This window comes from Embiotoca jacksoni, unplaced genomic scaffold, assembly GCF_022577435.1.
Source record: "Embiotoca jacksoni isolate LCO1_2020_lvr unplaced genomic scaffold, fEmbJac1.0.p SCAF_3, whole genome shotgun sequence".
Classification (NCBI taxonomy): Eukaryota; Metazoa; Chordata; class Actinopteri; family Embiotocidae; genus Embiotoca; species Embiotoca jacksoni.
The window spans coordinates 17,773,065-17,790,731 of NW_027185381.1; the positions used below are offsets into that span (position 1 = coordinate 17,773,065).

At 43.6% G+C, this 17,667-nt stretch overlaps 1 protein-coding gene across 1 annotated transcript; it reads right to left on the minus strand.

Moving 5' to 3' along the window:
• Positions 1-43: 43 nt before the first annotated feature.
• Positions 44-12,753, minus strand: LOC138205876 (lysine-specific demethylase RSBN1L-like). The gene is made up of 8 exons (XM_069162223.1): positions 12,240-12,753; positions 11,866-11,991; positions 10,720-11,423; positions 4,271-4,408; positions 4,035-4,177; positions 3,752-3,919; positions 3,415-3,526; positions 44-2,638 (listed from the first exon to the last, which is right to left on the minus strand). Exons 1-8 carry the CDS (start codon positions 12,727-12,729, stop codon positions 953-955), a joined length of 3,567 nt encoding a protein of 1,188 aa, XP_069018324.1. The 5' UTR covers positions 12,730-12,753; the 3' UTR covers positions 44-952.
• Positions 12,754-17,667: the final 4,914 nt, after the last annotated feature.

Genomic DNA, 17,667 nt, shown 5'->3' on the forward strand with positions numbered 1-17,667 from the left:
CAATCACTGAATCGTTTTACAAAATCCAGAGGAGACATTGACGTTGACGAAGTCAACATTTTGAACCATTTATTGAGAGGTTCTAATCAGAGTATAAATCACACTACCAAGGTCTTATCTTAGGAAATAAAATGTATTTACAACAAATCTTTCACATACATCGGTTTCAAATAAAAACGGACAGTAAATGATATAAATAAGTTCTATGGAAAATAAAACTTGTCTTACAAAAAATATATGCAATTTCTGTATACATTTTCTCACATTGGTGCTAATAACATCTATACTGTACAGTTTTGGTACATACAGTATCATTTACAGCCCTGTGTGAGTCAAACAGTCCAGTCTGAAAACAACTCCTCGGTCGGGTTTTCGGAGTGTTGCAAAGAATGAACCCCGTCGACTAAAAGCAACGATTTAAAAAAAAAAAAAAAAAAAAAAAAGAAAGAAGAAGAAGAAAAAAAAAAAAAAAAGGATTTCAGCTCTTTGACTTGCTGTCGTGTCCCAAACAGTGAACAAAAGTTATTTCCTGGAGCAGGGCGGGGGGAGTAAGGATGGTTGTTTTCAGACTGGCTAGTCCAGTACCTAAAATAGGTGCTTTTAAGAGCGAAGCTAAGTAGTGCACAGGCACCGACACACGGGTCACGTAACATTTTATATAAAGCCTACGTACATCTGCTAACAAACGTGAAGTGAGCTACTTAGCTTACATTCTTAGGCGCTGTTAAAATACCCGGAGAGCGCGTCCTCGTCTCGCCGTGTCACAGCGATAATGTGGCTGAGTCGGGAGTAATGGAATGATTTCGCTCATCTATTACAAATTAGAAAGACCAGCTGATGTCTGAAGGAAGAATGCACTTTTCAAATATTTTAACAAAGCCTTGGCGTAAGTTGTACAGTTAAAAAAAGAAAGAAAAAAAAGAAAAGAAAAGAAGACTCGACATCTAGACATTCATAGTAAGAAGTCTTTCTGTGTTTGGGGGGTGTGTGTTTTCAGGGGCTGCTTTAAGCCAGCGTCCTGTAGCGCCGCGGCAGGTTTCCCCTGCACGGAGTCCTTTACTTTTGGTCCTTTCGAGGGCACGACTGTCCGACTGTCGGATCCGGGCTTCGAAGAGGAGCCCCGGGGGTCACTGTGATGGTGGCTCTTAGGTCTACTGTCTGTGAAGGAGAGGGCAAAAGTTTGGTGCGCCTCCATCGGTTTAAAGAGGTCAAAGGTGACGAGCGTCCGTGCCGGTTTGTGTTCCGGTTGGGCGGGCTTCTTCTTCTCCTCTCTGTCCTTCTTGCCGTCTTTCTTAACCTGAATGCTCGGAGGTTTGGGCGTCTTCCCGTCCTCCCGCGCCGGCTTCGCCGGCGTCCCCAGCGCGCTCGACGCGCTGCCGTCCTTGCCCTCCCTGTGGCCGCTCTTCTCCTTCTTCCCGTGTGAAGACTTGTGTTTATGCGTGCAGGGGTCCCGCGCCTCCTCTCGGTCGGGCCGCGGGTGGGACGCTGCCTGCGGGCCCCCCCGGTCCTTCTCGTGCTCCTTGTCTCTCTTCACGTGGGCTTGTGTTTTGGAGTCCCACTCCTTGGCCCACTTGTCGTCTCTCTGAGCGGGCGGGTTGGTTAGAGGGGCTTTACTGCCCTCTCTTGTCCGCTCCTCGTCCTCTTTTTTCTTGATCTGCGGCAGCGTCGACGCGCCGCCCTCTCTTCCGCCCTCGGCCTTTGCTTTCTCCTGCTCTCGTACCCGCTCCTTCTCCCTGTCTCGCTCTTTCCCCCTTTCCTTTTTGTCCCTCTCCTTCTCTTTACTCCTATCCTTGTCCTTCTTCTCCTTCTCTTTGGGCCTCTCTTTGTCGTCTTTCTCTCTTTTCCCTTTGTCCTTTTCCTTCTTGACGTGCGGTGCGCTGTGCGAGCCCGCCGTACTATCTTTACTTCTGTCTTTTAGACCTTGACCCGGCGGAGACGTCTTTTGCGGCCTCTCTTCCTCCACGTCGCTTTCCTTCCTAATGTGCTGTAATGTCTTTAAGGAAGCACCGTCTGCTCCGCCCTCCTCGTGGCCCTTCTGCAGTGTCTGACATGTGTCTGCGCCTCCCTTGCTCGCCTCTTTTGCACCTTCCTCGGCTTTAGTTTCCATTCGTGGGGGAGCGAGTGCACCTTCATCTCTCTCTCTCTTGACTGAAGGTAGCGACGGCGCTGCCGACGCCTCCCTCGTCTCCGCTCTGCTCTCTCGCGCTTCCTCTTTGACGTTCGGCGGCGGAGCTTGTGACGGCGGCTCCTCTCTTCCCTCCACGTCCTCGTCCTCCAGCTTCGTCACCGTCTGTACAGCAAGGTCACACCGCTTCCCCTCTACCTCCTCGTCGTCGTCGTCGTCTTCCTCCTCCTCCTCCTCCTCGTCCTCTTCGTCCTCCTCCTCCTCCTCCTCTTTGATACGAAGCGTTACATCTCCCGGCGAACACTTGTCTTCCATCCCCTCCTCTTCCTGGTGGTGATACTGTTTGAGTCGGATGTGCCAGGCCAGGCTGCAGACGGCCGACACGGTCTTGAACTGGTGGACGACTCCTCTGGGGATGAAGTAGATGTCGTCGTGGTAGAGCTGGATGCGGGCGTATCGGATCCCCTCCCTCCTCAGCTGGTTCAGCTTGGCGTCATCGATCCACTGGACGCACTGTGGAGGCAGCGACAGGAGCACGTGACACTCAAAAAAAAAAAAAAGGGTGAAAACATACATCAGATTGTCCGTTACATTTTGTGCCTGATAAGACGGAAAAGAACGGGCGACGGTCCCCGTATTAACGGTCCGACGGTGGGGAATTCCTCTCCTTTTCATTGATTACTAACAGCCAGTGCGGCACGCCGGGAGTACGGCTGGGAACCGTGATTGCCCAAATTGCTCCGGTGCAATTTTATATCGAAAAATTCCTTACCGTTCAATGGCGAGTGTGGATGCTCAGGCTTCGTCCACACGGAGACAATTTTGTTTGAAAATGCCCGTTTTGGTTTATTCAGGAGTAAATCTGAGTGGAGTACATTAGTGTATCTTATTTCACTCGACTCGAACCGAATTCTGCCAACGTACGCGTCCGATTTGTGTATACTGCAGTGGCCGGCAAAAGTAAGTCTAATATTTACTCACCTTTAGGTTCATTTATCCTCCAAAACTCTTGAGGGAAATATTTAGCTCCCAAGTCGCTAAACATGCTTTTTTTTTAAAAAGGTGAGAAAACCTGCAGTCTTTTGCTATTTGTGGCCACCTTGACTTGATGCCGATAAACACGAGCGTTTTCGCAGTCGACTGATTTATCGTTAACGTAAAAGAATAATTTGTGCACCTTTTTTTTTTTTTTTTTTTTTTTTTAAAGGCTGTTTGATCGGACACAGACAAAAGATGTCTCGTGAAATCTGGCGTGTGCTGCTTGGACACGACTGAATAAACGGACCCACCTGAGACAGCGGTGGTTCGTGGAGATCCAGCTGCAGCCTCATGACCACATCTGGGAAATCCCCAGCGTGGAAACACACAACGTCTTTGGTGATCCGGGCGAGAGCGTCGCTGCTGTAAAAGGCAACGCAAAAAAAAAAAAAAAAAAAAAAAAAAAAAAAAAAAAAAAAATCCTGTTTACAGACCTGAATTAAAAACCTGCTGGTAAACAAGAGGTTGTCAATGACGCAAAGTACGTTTTCAAAGTCTCTTGTCACAAACCAGAGGTGATATGTGCGTTTATGTGAAAACATTTAAAAAAAAAAAAGAAAAACAAAAAAGGTGTCACTTTTCACTCACTCCTCTCCGCAGCGGACGGCCTTCAGCACACCTACAGCAGCCGTGGTTTGTCTCTCGAAGCCCTGACCGATGTGGTCGGCGTGGGCTCTCGTCCGGTCCTCAAACAGCATCTCTCTGGGCTCGCTGGCTCTGGGTAGATACTGCAGGTTCTTTATCTCATTGGTGGACCTGAAAATACATTTACCCACAACGGTCAGGACACGTCCGAGACGTCAAACTCGAGATGAGGGAACGCCGGTGAGACGCGGCGGCAAACGTTTACAGACCGGACGTCTCCACCCACCTTTTCCTTTTGAAGGGTGATTTCGGCATGTCTGCCATGGGGATCATCTGTTCTCCGGGTCTGACCCACATGATGGGGCCGTCGTCGCTGTCGGTGGGGCTCTGCAGCCGCAGACTGGAGAACGTCCCCCAGGGCAGAGTCCGCTGCGCAGACACGGGGTGAGAAAACGTCAGGTCACATAACGACTCGTTTCAAGACGTTCGCGGGTTCACTGGCGTGTGGCGGCGTGTACCGACCTCCAGGAAGGGGGATTCCTCCAACATGCTGATGAACTCGGGGAAGTAGTCTCCGACCTCTTCGTCCACCGCACCGACCAGGCTGACCTGCCGCATGGCCCCGGCACGGTACGTTCCCTGGGAGTACGTCCGCTTCACCTGCAGGGACGCACCGCAGACGACTCAGGTCAGACCGAGGAGGTGCCGATAAGTCTCACTTTTGACAGATCTAGAACTAAAAAAAACCTGCCGGTTCACCGCCGCGGGACGTTTTTTTAAAAACCCCAGATTCACCGCCGCGTAGACAGCGGGCCGGTGCGGCGCCGTCGGTGTGTCATTAACATGAATGGCGTGACCTTTTCCGGAGCGCCCGCCTTTCATAAAGCCCTCATTCAGAGCGCCATCATCAGCAGCTGCTTCCCCGGGCGACGGGATCTCAAAATACAACAAAGATTTGAAGAACTCCTCAACACTCGGCGCTCATCAAGAGAAGTAAATGTCAACACATGACAAATAAGATGTAAGCTACTGTCACTCCGAGGGAAAAAAAAAAAAAAAATCCTGCGTTAGAGAGATATTTGTGGGGAAAAAAAACAACAACAACTGAAATAGTCAAACTCTGTCAGACACAGAAAACAAGATGACAACTAATCGGAAAAGTTCTGCACGACCCAGACGGACAACAAAATCACAGTTCAACTGAGTTGTTGTACAATAAAACTCAGCTGAATGAACGTCAACGTTAAAGTGCCCACTTCGACCACTGTATATTTAAAGTAGATTTTGGGGGGCACTTTCATAAAAAATAAAAAAAAATAAAAATAAAAAAAAACTAATACACTCATAAACCTGCTGTTTTTTAATGTAAAATGAGCCAAAAATCGAAATACATATAGAAATCCCTAACTTGTGCCAACGGGAGTGAATTGAAAGAAAAAAAAATTCTTATGTGTCGAAAACACCGTCTGTGTCTCAGTATTTATACTTTAAGCGTTCTTCACGGTTACTGAAGACACTACGGCTTCGATACAAACTGGTGTTTCACCAGTGTTCTGTGATTATTATGTTTATGGCAGACAGGGCAAATCGTAACGATGGTAGATAAAAACGATGTGAAAATATACAGTTTTTAGTGAAATAAAAACACCACCCTGAATTGCTTTTAACAGTGTGAAGCAGAGATGACGCCGCAGAACAGCTCATAAACCTTTATTACGCGTCAGAATCAGTTTGTGTTGCTCCTCCACACGTGTGGATATTCATCATGAAGGTGTTAATGAGGTGTCCAATACCTGTATAACACGTTAAATTAAATTAGATATTAATTCAATTTAGTCAGATGGAAAATGTAGTGCAAAGGAAATACAGTATAAAACCCACATACTAACTCTATAGAAAATAAATATATACCGTTTATGTGATAAAATATATATTAGACACAGGAAGCTCGGCTACACGCCGAGTTTAATTTGCTTCCATTAGGACGGAGAAGTTACCTCCCTCACAGATTCACTAAAGGGTTGATGTTTTTTTTCCTATAATCTGTTGCCTTTTTAAACCAAACGTGTAATCCGGTCTGTTACTGCCGGGGGAGTGTTTCTGGCGTCTTCCTCTCCACTGAGGATTTTGGCAATAATGACATCTGTCCTCTGCATTAATTTATCATTGTTGACAGTTTCTTATAAACCAATCCATCCCTCTGCAACTTTTAATATGATCTCGGTTATAAAGATACACAAGAAAATTGTGAAATATATTTGCAAGAAGGTTAAAGTGAGTGTGGATTCACTACTGTTCCAGGTTGACCGATTTATTGGCCTTTAACAGAGTATTTGTTGTCTGATCTGCATTTGTGCATAAATCTTTTTTTTTTCCGACAGAATATAATGCCGGAAAAGATGCTTGGTGTAATTTAGAAATTGTTCCATTTGTGTCTTTTAAAAAAAAAATTGTATTTAAGGTTATTTAAAATCAGTGAAGTTCAGTGTTTCAGTGCACTGATGTCATTTTGGACAATAAAGTCCCTCATTTAACAGTAAAGACCATCCTGCCTCATTTACATATATTTATTACAACTGTTTGTTCACCACATTTCAGTCGATATATCAATATCATATATTGTTCTGAATCCAAAATGTCGGTATTGGCCCCAAAAGTCTGGTATCTGTTGGATACCTGACCGATTTGAATTTGTCTCAAGTGATCACCTGTGATCGGATCCCCCCCCCCCCACCTTCCCCCTTCCCCCCCACTGTGGAAAATCCCCGACTGGCTGAGGACCTGAATGTGTTTTACTGTAGGTTTGATAAACCCACTTTTCACACCCCTCACCCACCCAGACATCAAGCAACCTCCTACTCCCCCCTGCCGCCGTGTCCCCCCCCCCCCCGCCGTCTCTTCCCCGGCACTACAGATCTGTGAAGAAGATGCGAGTCGGCTCCTTTAAAAACAGAAGATCAGGAGAGCAGCAGGGCCAGACGGCGTGTCTCCCTCCTGTCCGAAAGCCTGCGCTGACCAGTTGACCCCATCTTCAACGAATCCCCGGAGCTGTGGGAAGTTCCCTCCTGCTTCAAACGCTCCACAATCATCTGCAAAAACCCTCCATCACAGGACTAAATGACTAGAGAGTGCAGAGCCGTCGCCCCTGAAGTCTTTTGAACAGACCGGTGTCGGCCCACCTGAAGGACACTACAGGCCCCCTGCTGGACCGCCTGCAGGTCGGTGGATGATGCAATCAACGTGGGACTGGACTACATCCTGCAACACCTCGACTCCACCAGGGACATATGCAAAAGATCCTATTTGTGGACTTTAGCTTGGCGTTCAACACCATCATCCCTCCCCACTAAACTCTCCCTCCACATAAAGGCAAAGGGAGAGGAGTCAAAGCAACCGGCATTAAAAAAAAAATAAAAATAAGAGGTCCATACTCACTACAGCCTCACTTCAAAACGCTGCCTATTAGCTACATATTTCAGTTCTCTAAGTTACTGTCAGTTATTCCACCAAATTATGTTGTCATTAAAAAAACTGAAGTGCTCTTCAAGAAACAGAGTAAGTCTATTGTTTGTTTCCCCTTTGTTGTGAGGACAACAGGTTTATAAAAGTACTGTGTAAACAAAACATTATTACGATGATGATCTTGATCTGTCGGAAAGCCTTCAGTCCCTGACAGCTTGCATTTAGGAAATAGTCCAATTGTAGGTGCATTTTTTTTTCACATTATTATAATGGCATGGACGCAGCAGTTGCAGACAACTTGACAGAGCGAAACAAGAGCGTCAGGCTTTGATTGTTTACGGTCTTTCACGATGCGCTCTAAAGGACACAGAAACGCGTTCTTAAAACTCGTCATGTGGGAACGTATAAATGTCTGAATATTAGCGTTTTCAGGTTGATTCTCAACCCGAAACCCAGTCGGGCTCGACTCGATGACGTCGGTTCGGGTTCAGATTACTTCATCAGCGGAGCAGGTTTGAGAGCGTCCGGCTTGTGCTGCGATGGCCGACGCACTTCTGCAGTCGTGGGTCCGATGTTTGTCAAAAATGACAGACGAAGCAAACCCCCCCAAAAAAAAAACTAAACCTAAAAGGACGCTTTAGTAAAACAACCGTCAGGTGGACGGACTGCGTTTGTATTTGTTTGGAGGCGCAAATCTGCACAATTCAGCTGCGCTCGGCAGAATATTTTTCCTGCTGGATATTTCTTTTGCTCATTCGGGGATGCCAGTCGAGTGGATCATCCTTTACTGTGGCCCAGGACACGTTCGCGTTCAGACCGCTAAAAAAAATAATGCATCCCACACCACATTCCGACTGCGGTCCGAGCCAACTGGATCTCAATGTGCCCCGTGTGCGTTCACACCTGTCTGCTCACACCTGTCTGCATGTGACGCCGGGTGTGAACAGGTCCTATATTATGAATTACAAATGATCACGGCGGTCCCGGTGCTTACGACGTAACGCACCAAGTGAATGATCCCGGTTTGTATCCTAGTGGGACCCTGAGCCTCATGTCCTGTCATCTCTCCACTATCACCATCTAATACGAAGCAGAAAATGCAAAAAAAAAAAAAAAAAAAAAAAAAAAAGAAATGACGCAACACATTGAAAAGTAGCATTGAAGGTGCATCTTTGTCACAATATGATCAGGTTAGTATTTTAAAACGGGGCAAACCGGTGCATCGTTGTTGAGTTAAATGATACCCTTTTGGCGTTGATGGATAATGACATGCGATGTTGACTAAATCAGTTTGACCCTGTAAGTGTTTCTTTAACAACTGCCAATGTGTTTAATGTTAAAAAAGACTGTTGTTCTTAATAATGTCCAAACGGCCTTACTGTGACTGTTACAGTCCAAATTTTTGTAAAGTAAAAAAAACAAAAAAAAAATCCCAAAGCGTATGAAAGAAAGTCTTTTCACAGAAAGTTTCAGAGGTTTGAAAGTAAATTATATTTGATCAATTCTCACATTAGTTACTTCTGCAAGACTGACGGGACCACCAGGACTTCTCCCTGGGGAGTAACGCCCAAAGACAGCATTTTTTTGACTTATAATTAATTTTCCAGCATAAAAAAAAAAAAGAAAAAGAAAAAAAAAAAAAAAAAAAAAAGGCTCGACTCCAGTTTAAAAAGGAGGAGCGCTGACACATGGCAGAAGATGTTACCACCATCACCACGAAACCTCCACGGAAGAAATCCGACAAACGTTTTCCCTGAATACCACACCAGAGACACTTTGGTTTACCTTCATAAATTGGTATTTAGCCGTGCTGTTTTCTCTGGACTTGACTTTGTCGACTCTGAACGCTAAAATAAAAGACGGTGCAAAACTCTTAATATGTCAAAACAAGCTGCAGAAACTGTGATTCTTAAAAGAACCCCCCCCCCCCCCTTCCCCCTCCCCGCCGCTCCAGTGACACGCAGCACTCTTGGGTCAAGCTACGCAATAAAATACACGCGGCACTGAATCCATTACTCCCACATGTAAGCTCGGGAATCTGATTCTGTCGCACTGCAAGATTTAAAAACGCAGTCATGAATCCATCAGTCGCTGAACTCAGGTGGCTCTGAATGGCTGTTGCTCCACTGCTTAGCCGTGTAGAAAAATGCAAGTCTGCGGTCTAAATCTTTGAGCAACGTGAAGCACAAACCAGCTAAACCAGGAAAATGTGCTGACAGTTGTGTTGAGTTTCACTGCGAGGAGCAACAGGATGAAATGCACCATCTGCCTTATGTTGTTCGGGGAGGAAGTCATGATGCCGGACAAGCTGAAGCACTATCTGATTACAAAGCACTCGATCGAGACAGAGACCGCGGAATCATTTTCATCCCAGCGAGGGGTCTCTGGCATGAATATTTTTAATTTTCCCTGACCTAAATTGATTCCCCCCCTCCCCCCCCCCCCACACTCCCCACAACTTCTACCAGCCTGTTCAAATGAAGCCAGAACAAGAGCTGTGATTGAGGTGTGGGGCGGACATCGTTTGTGACTTTCAGTAAATGCTAACCTGCTTTTAATTTGAAAAATGTGATTTAACTAACTGCTGTGTCAGACTTCGTAACTGTGTCGAGCAAGATGCCGAGTAATAACCTGATATTTAGCGATTATTGATAAATAATTTATCTAAAAGAACCTTTGACTTCAGACGACTGTGCCTCATAATTAAAGAGAAATATCTGTATTTTTTTTTAACATGGACCCTCTATTTTCTCATCACTGGGGTCTAAGTGAATAATATTTCCAGCACATGACAAGTAAACACTGCTTTCAGTCTTGTGTGGAAAATACTAAATCAATTATAAAACTGGAGGTTTCTAATGATAAATATTGAGCTACTGCATGAAAGGTTATTTCTACAAACAAAGACAAATGCTTTATAAAAAAATATCTAATAATCTTTCTGATCTGTGAATGAAAAAAAAAAAAAACACATTAATATCTTGTCAAATGAACTCATCTCAGGATTTTAGATCCTGAAAGAATACTACGTTCTTTGAAATACAAAATCAGACAGACATATTTCAGAGAAGAAACAAACAGCATTAAATAAACAGATAACATGACCTGCTCAAGTTCAGACTGAAGCGTAGTGGTCACATGTTCATATTAAAACTTAAAACTCATTCAGACTGCAGACTTACTGCTGTCAACTATTTTTTTTTTTTAAAAAGTCGTCACAATCACTATGACACGGGGAGTTTTTCAAGCCACCCACTGTCGGCACATCCACCGACCACGTGACAACCTGGACGCTGCAACGCTCTGAACGCAGGAGAAGATGCTCTGCCCAGAAACAGTCTGGACAAACACTGTAACGCGTCCTTTCAGCCCGTGACAGCTGAGTCTGAGCTGCTCACACCTACAGACTACAAAGTGACACTTCACTGTATCAGAGCGGACAGTTCATCCATCCTCTTCCTCTGATGCCTTCCAACACGGAGAGGGAAATTAAAACGACTCGTTCTCACCTGAGAGTGGAAGTTGGCCATGCTCGTCGTCTCTATGTCCTTCTTCCCGAGCACCTCCATCTTCACCGGTGCGTTGGGGAACTTGTAGGAGAAGTAGTCCAGGAAGTCTGGGAGGTAGGACGCCGCTCCGTGGATGATCCCCATCACAAAGCACGCAGACTGGGTCTGGTCCTCGCTGAACGACATGGTCACAAACTCCTGGGCGAAACGCTGCATCTCGGCCGGGGTCAGACAGGAGAGCTGCTCGTTGTAGGCGTGCACCACGGACGCCCCTCCGTTGGCCTGCTGCTCGATGTGGATGAGGCGGCCGAACTCCAGGCTGGGCAGGCCGGGCGACGGGGCGCAGTGGAGCGGGGAGCTGTAGCCGAGTCGGTCCCTGACCATGGAGGAGATGGAGGCGGAGGTAGCGGCAGTGACAGCAGGATCCTGGTGGTGTTGTGGTGGTGGTGGTGGCGGTGCCGCCGCCGCCGTGGCGGCGTGGAGCAGACTGCTGTTGTTGTTGTTCCCGTTGATTCGACTGAGGAACTCGGGCAGAGCCAGAGACACCCCTGAACACACAGTCTGGCATGAGCGGTGATACATTTTGGGCCGGCTGTGCCGCTCCTTCACCCGCTCGCCATCTTTGTGCTTCTTTTTCTTCTTCTTCTTGAGTTTCTTCAGCAGGAGGTCTTCCTCTGAACCAGCTTTGGGCTTGTCCTTGGACTCTGTGACGGAGAACAACGATCGTTTACTGTACACTGTTGTGCATCTTTTTAAGGTCGTTGATCTGTAGCTCAGATCAAATTTGATACACTTTAATAGACCTGATCTTTGACAGCTTCAAACACAACTTGACAACAAAGTCAAAATATCTGTATTCAGTGATTTCTGATATACATAAACTTCAAATTTAAAGACTTCTTCCACCTATAATTTGATATTTCATTCAAAATTCGGACACATTACTCTAGACAACATATGCACTCATATTGAACTCATCTGCTTTGATTTGACTTGATTTCTACCAGCACTGAGAAGTGAACAAAACAAAGTTGCAGCACTAATTACTTATGCAGATCGAACATATTAAAGAGACCGAAATAATCAAAAGTAAGTTTAAGATGATTTAAAAGCCACTTTCATCCGGTCTTTAATTGCATTTCATACCTTTCTGTGGAGAAATCACTTCTCCGTTTTCTCTCGCAATGTCGTTCACAGGTGGTAATTTGTGATTTTTCCACTCTTTGTTCTTCTCCTTCTTTTTCTCCCTGTCTTTCTCCTTCGCACGGTGATCTGAGGAGAGCAACACGAGAGAGGAGAAATGATGCTGCGTTCACAACAGACCAACAAACATTTCCACGTGTATATATATATATATCACCATCCGGGCCTATTAAAAATACTGGGGCCTGTGGTACAGTAAATTATGTAATAATTGAATAAATCATTGTATGACAGTATAGCCTCCCGTGCGGTTATAATTTGACAGTAAATTGTTTGGAGAGAGTCCTGCGGGAAGCGGCCAGGCTGTGCTGTCCTACCTCTCTGAAGCGTTTTCACGTCGCCGTTCTCGGTCTTTGTATGGCAGCTAGCTGGGCTCACTTTCTCCACACCAGCGGCGGAGCTCCGCTGCGCTTCAACGCTTTTCTCCTTCTCCTTGTGTCGTTTCTCTTTCGCCTTTTTCACTTTTGGAGGCGAGGCGAGGAAGTTGCTGATTTTGAAGATTTTCCGGGCGGGAGTCGCTGGCACCGCGGCGGCGGTGGAGTGGCTCGCCTTGGCCGGGCCGAAACTCCATTTCGCTGGGCTCCCACAACTCTGCTTCCCGTTGTGTTTTTCCCCTGCGCACACCTCTCCGTTCACTTTCCTGTGCTTCAGGCCCTTCTCCTCCACCCGGACCTTCTTGGGGGGCGGTGGGAAAATGTCGCTGGAAGACTGCGGACGGCTCTCCGGCGGCCGCTTAGCTATCAGAGGTTTAGGGGAATTTGTTTTGCTGTTTGCTGCGAAATGCATGGAGTCCACGGACTCGGCCATCTTGGAAGTTTCTATTTTTTACGGTCAGACGTAACTGGTGCGTGAGAGCCAGGCCGGGGGTGGAGCTTAACGGCTTACGTCAGACGTACGGAGTCGGGGGCGCAGCAGACGGTCTGTTTACAGCCTGCAGGACAAGAGGCGGAACTGTGCAGCGACACCGACTGCAGTATCAAGACAACAGAGGAAGTCTTTATGGGCTTCAACTCTGGTTTGATCTGCGGGGTTGGTCTTTCAGTTTTGCGTCTGAACTATGGATACAAATTGTGAAAATGTTTCCACCAACACTATTTCACAGTTATTTCCATTAGTTTATTTTTTTTTTAAATGGCCTTTCCAATTGTAGGAAAGCCTGGCGTCTTCAGCATACATTACTAGTGTAAATTCCCAGATATGGAAGAAGTATTCAGATGTTTGACTTAAAAAGCAATACCACAATGAAAAACAAAAAATACTCAATTACATGTAGGAGTCCTGCATTTAAAATCGTCGTTGAGTAAAAGTAGTCTACTTATTATACTGTCATCAAAATGGACACTTAGTGTCAGAATTAAAACCTTCTGGTAGACTGAAGTAGGTCGGAGACACACAGAGCAGTTTTATTGAACTTTAAGGTCTTTGGTTTAGTTTCCAAACACATTAATGTGTGTAGTTTAAGCTCTGCAACGAGAACAAAAATCAGGGATAACAGCACAAATTATGAACAAAACATGTTTAAGAATTAAACTGAACATGGCTGGAGTCAAAGTAATTAAAGGGAGGGAGGCTCTGTGTGTAGCCTCCAGTGGCTTGATTGCAGGCAGCTGACAGTGGGGGTGGCTGCCTGATAGATGTGCTTGGTTTCTTTCCTGCTTTTGTGATGATCAGGTGGAGACACCTACTCAAAAGTAAACGTATCCATTATGTCAAACGGCCCATTTAAGAGAGTTGTGTTTATCATACATGAATGACGTGACATCTATACATGGGCAGCATTTAATGTTGTCATGGTAGAGGTAAATGTAGTGGAGTACAAAGTAAAATATTTCCCTCTGAAATGGCATTGTTTGGAAGTTTAAAGACCCATCAAATGGAAATACTACCGTAAAATTACCTCTAACACTTACTTAAGTACAATACTTGAGTAAATGTAGCCTACTTAGTTACTGTAAAAATTCCTAATCAGACCATTTTCTTCTTTATTCAATTAAGAGTCTTTGTTTTGTTTTACTTTTTTTTTTTTTTTTGAGTTTTTGAGTGTTTGGTTTTAGATTCATGTTGAGTCAATTTGCCTGAGAGCATTTTGGAATCTGTACACCACATTCTCTCGAGAACAACAACAACAACAAAACTCTGCAAGAGAAAAACAAAAGAATTACATGGATCAGTGAATAGCCAACTTCCAGGTGTTCTACATTTTATGACAATAGTGTAATGGTGACACAAAAACCGGACAATAAGTTTTCTATTATAAATAAAGCTGCAGAAAACAGAGCTCATATTGCTTCATGAGATGATTTTCAGATATTGATATACCAATTACGCCCCAAAAAATATCAGAAAGATAATTCATTTAACAAGAAATGTACCAGCAAAGTTTGTTACCCTTCCAAAATTATTGTGTCTTTACCAAAAATACCCAGTATATTAAAAAACTTTTAGATTTTAATTTAAAAAAAAATAATAATAATCAATTTGTAAATAACTGTAAATGTGAAATTCTCATATTTTGTATATATACATATCTATGGATGTAATTAACTCATTAAAAAAATTATAAAGCATTTTATTTATTTAAAAAAATCTACACACTTTTGTGATAATATATAGTCCTATTTCCATGTAAAGTATCTGCTGTTTATCAAAGCCTTCTTGTTGATTCATTAGTTACAACTAATCTGTAGCCTATATTATGATTCGTTTCCTGCAGACGCCACTAGGTGGCAGTAAAGCGGTAGAAATACAATGAGATGCGTTTTTCCTCTGTGGTTCACTGACCCTGTGTGTCATTAAGGCTTAAATGTTGGGAGGTGTCAGCTCAGTGTGCTCATAACTGTTGCACAACAAGACTCGGTGAGTCACTGCTTTCACTACATCCAACATCTAAGTACTGTTAGTCATTTCATGTCAACATTAAGTAGTTCATATTTCAATTCAATGCTTAAATGTTTTCTTTTGTAACATACTAATATTGGATGACAGTTATCTTTTTGTTATGACATAAAACAGAAACAAATCCAACAAATATGTGGAAAATTACATTTGGAGCGATCGGAGAGGTAGTGTTCATCAGCACTAACATTCACTCACTATAAAAAGAGATTTGTTTATTTCTTTTGACCCAACGTGTTTGTTGAGTGAATGCACTGCTCACTGACACTTAAACAGCTACCATAAATAAAGCAGAAAGTTTGCAGGAGAATAAAGTAAAGGTTATTTCTGGTTCCTGTAAAAGAAAGCAGTGCAGAGATTGCTATTCTTCATATTCAGCAGAGGCAGAAAGTACCTTTACTTGAGTTTACTTATGTTTAAAAGTGCTTGTACTTGAATATTTCCATTTTTTGCCACTTAATACTTCTGTTCCAATACAATTCAGATAAACATTAAACTTTTTACTGTATTAGATTTGACAGTTCAAGTTACTTTGCATATTTTACAAACAAAACATTTATATTGTTACATGTTAAACTAATAATACATAAAATGGTTAAGATCAGATCCAGCGGTATTAACTGTAAAACGAGACTTATACATTCATGCGGTATTAATAATTAGTTCAAAAGTATATTTAATACCTTAACACTCACAAGGGCCAGTTTTATGCAGTGCATTCTCTTACTTGTAAAACTTTAAGTACCTTTTGAATAATACTTAATAATTTAATACTACTAGTTTTACTTAAGTTAAATTTTCAGTGCAGGACTTTTACTTATAATAAAATATTTTACATTGTGGTATTTCTACTTATAGTTAAGTAAAGTACCTGCGTACCTCCTTTATTTCCTGACTTTCAGTATTCAGGGTAATAAAAGATGTTTTTCTTTCTCATGTCATTATGTTAACATTCCTAAAATCATTAAAAAAATATATGTTACTGTAGAACTGGAGTGGGTTTTTGCGATGCATTCAGGCGCACCTTTCTGCGCATTTGTATCTACTCCGTCAACTGTGTATGATGCATGGTTTCTATTAACCACAGCTGGAAATATACAGAATGCAGCACAAATCCATTCAGTATGAACATCAGGATATGATATGATGGAAAACCGAACAGCTATGTCTCTGTAGAACCTTTACTACAAAACATACTTTAAACATATAAAATAATCTTTCCTGTGATGGAAAAACATGTTTATTTCTTGTGCATGCCGGGGTCTCAAAAATGTCACCTGAGAGTCCGCTGCCGTGGAGCAGACAGTGACAGCAGCAGGTAACCTGTTTCCATATTACGCCCGGTTTCTATATCAGTCATCAGGACAAGGATTCTTAAATATAAATTCCAAATAATGTCCTAATGAAGCCCAGGCTTTTGGATTAGACACCAATTGACTTGACGTTATCTGGTGTTGGCGAGCTGAAGGAAATTCAGCCCAGATGTGAGGGACACTTGATTGTTTAATTTTTAAGAATCACTATCAGTCAATTGACCGATGAAAAACATTCTCACACATGGCAAAGGAATGTCTCAGTTACTGCCGGATGAAGGAACTGGCCACAGACAATCCATGCGAATATGAATGTCTGTGTGTTTGCATGACAGAGGGGAAAGAAAGAGTGAGACAGAGACGAGAAGTGAAACTTTAATTTTGAACTGATACACTCTGATCCACACGATTAAGGCAGGAGTTGTATCATGTAACTGTTCTGTTAAATGAAAATATATTTATTTGTTCTTGGCATGCAAATGATGAGTCAGTAGAATAATATTGTTCAGGTAGGTTTCTACCTTCAGGCAGGCAGACTGAGTGTGGTATTACAAGAGGCTGGCGCTGCACTACGAGAGTCTTTGGGTTCACTCCAGTTCAGCTGGAAATGGGACACTTATGCACATAACAGACATGACCGACGACACTGGCTCCTCTGCCCAAAGTGGATGGAGATGAAGTGGCCTGCCAGGAAGCGCAGGCAGCAAAGCTGGACTGATGGTCAGATGTTTGTCCTAGTCTGTATGGAAAAAGCCACGGTGTTTACACGATCCAGGACAGAGAATGGGCCAAGCCAGCTCGCTGGGGGAATTCAAACACTGTTTCCTAAAAGGGCACCCTGAGGAGAAAAAAACCCGACTGTCCATAAATGGGTAAAAGAGACACCGTCAGTGATCTTCAGCTGTTGAGAGGAGAATTAATTCATTTAGAGAGGCTACTATCAAATGAATTGATCCCATTAACCTTCAAACGCATTCCAACTTCTAATGATTACCTTTCTTGGTGCAGCCGGTGCAAACGGTCAGGTTCGTTTGTTGTGGCTGAGCAGTGGCTGAGATTTATGCTTGGCCGGGCTGTAAAAGATGTAGCTCTGTGATAATAAATCAATACAGCCGAGTGTTCGGGCTAAAGTCTCTCAAGAGTGTAAACATTTCTCTCACAGTATTTCTCAGTGTAAGTGTTAAAACAGTGAAGTGACTGTGAAAGGTGAAAGGTGAAAGGACACTTATTTCTGGCTTTTATCATGCCAACAGTTGCCAAATGTCAAATGAGCTCATAACTGCATTAGCTGGGGAGGAGGAAGGTTCGACTTGAAATGTAAAGTCAGATAAAGCTAGGTTGGATTAAAAGAGAGTTACTGCCAGTCTATGCAACTATGGGAACTCATTAAGGTTTATTAACCTTTAGTCTATTTAAAACAATTGAAAACTTTATTTCTGAAAATGAATTCAAAACATGGACGTTTCAACCAACCGTAGCATTTAAACTTGATAATGTTTTTATATGATGCTGTTTCTCCAGATCTACATATGAACTT

Excerpts from the sequence above, each read along its gene's own strand:
- LOC138205876 (XM_069162223.1), bottom strand. The coding sequence starts at position 12,729 with ATGGCCGAGTCCGTGGACTCCATGCATTTCGCAGCAAACAGCAAAACA. Across the intron at positions 3,920-4,034 it reads TCACCCTTCAAAAGGAAAAG|GTCCACCAATGAGATAAAGA; the intron begins GTGGGTGGAGAC and ends ATGTATTTTCAG. Across the intron at positions 3,527-3,751 it reads GCCGTCCGCTGCGGAGAGGA|CAGCGACGCTCTCGCCCGGA; the intron begins GTGAGTGAAAAG and ends TGCCTTTTACAG.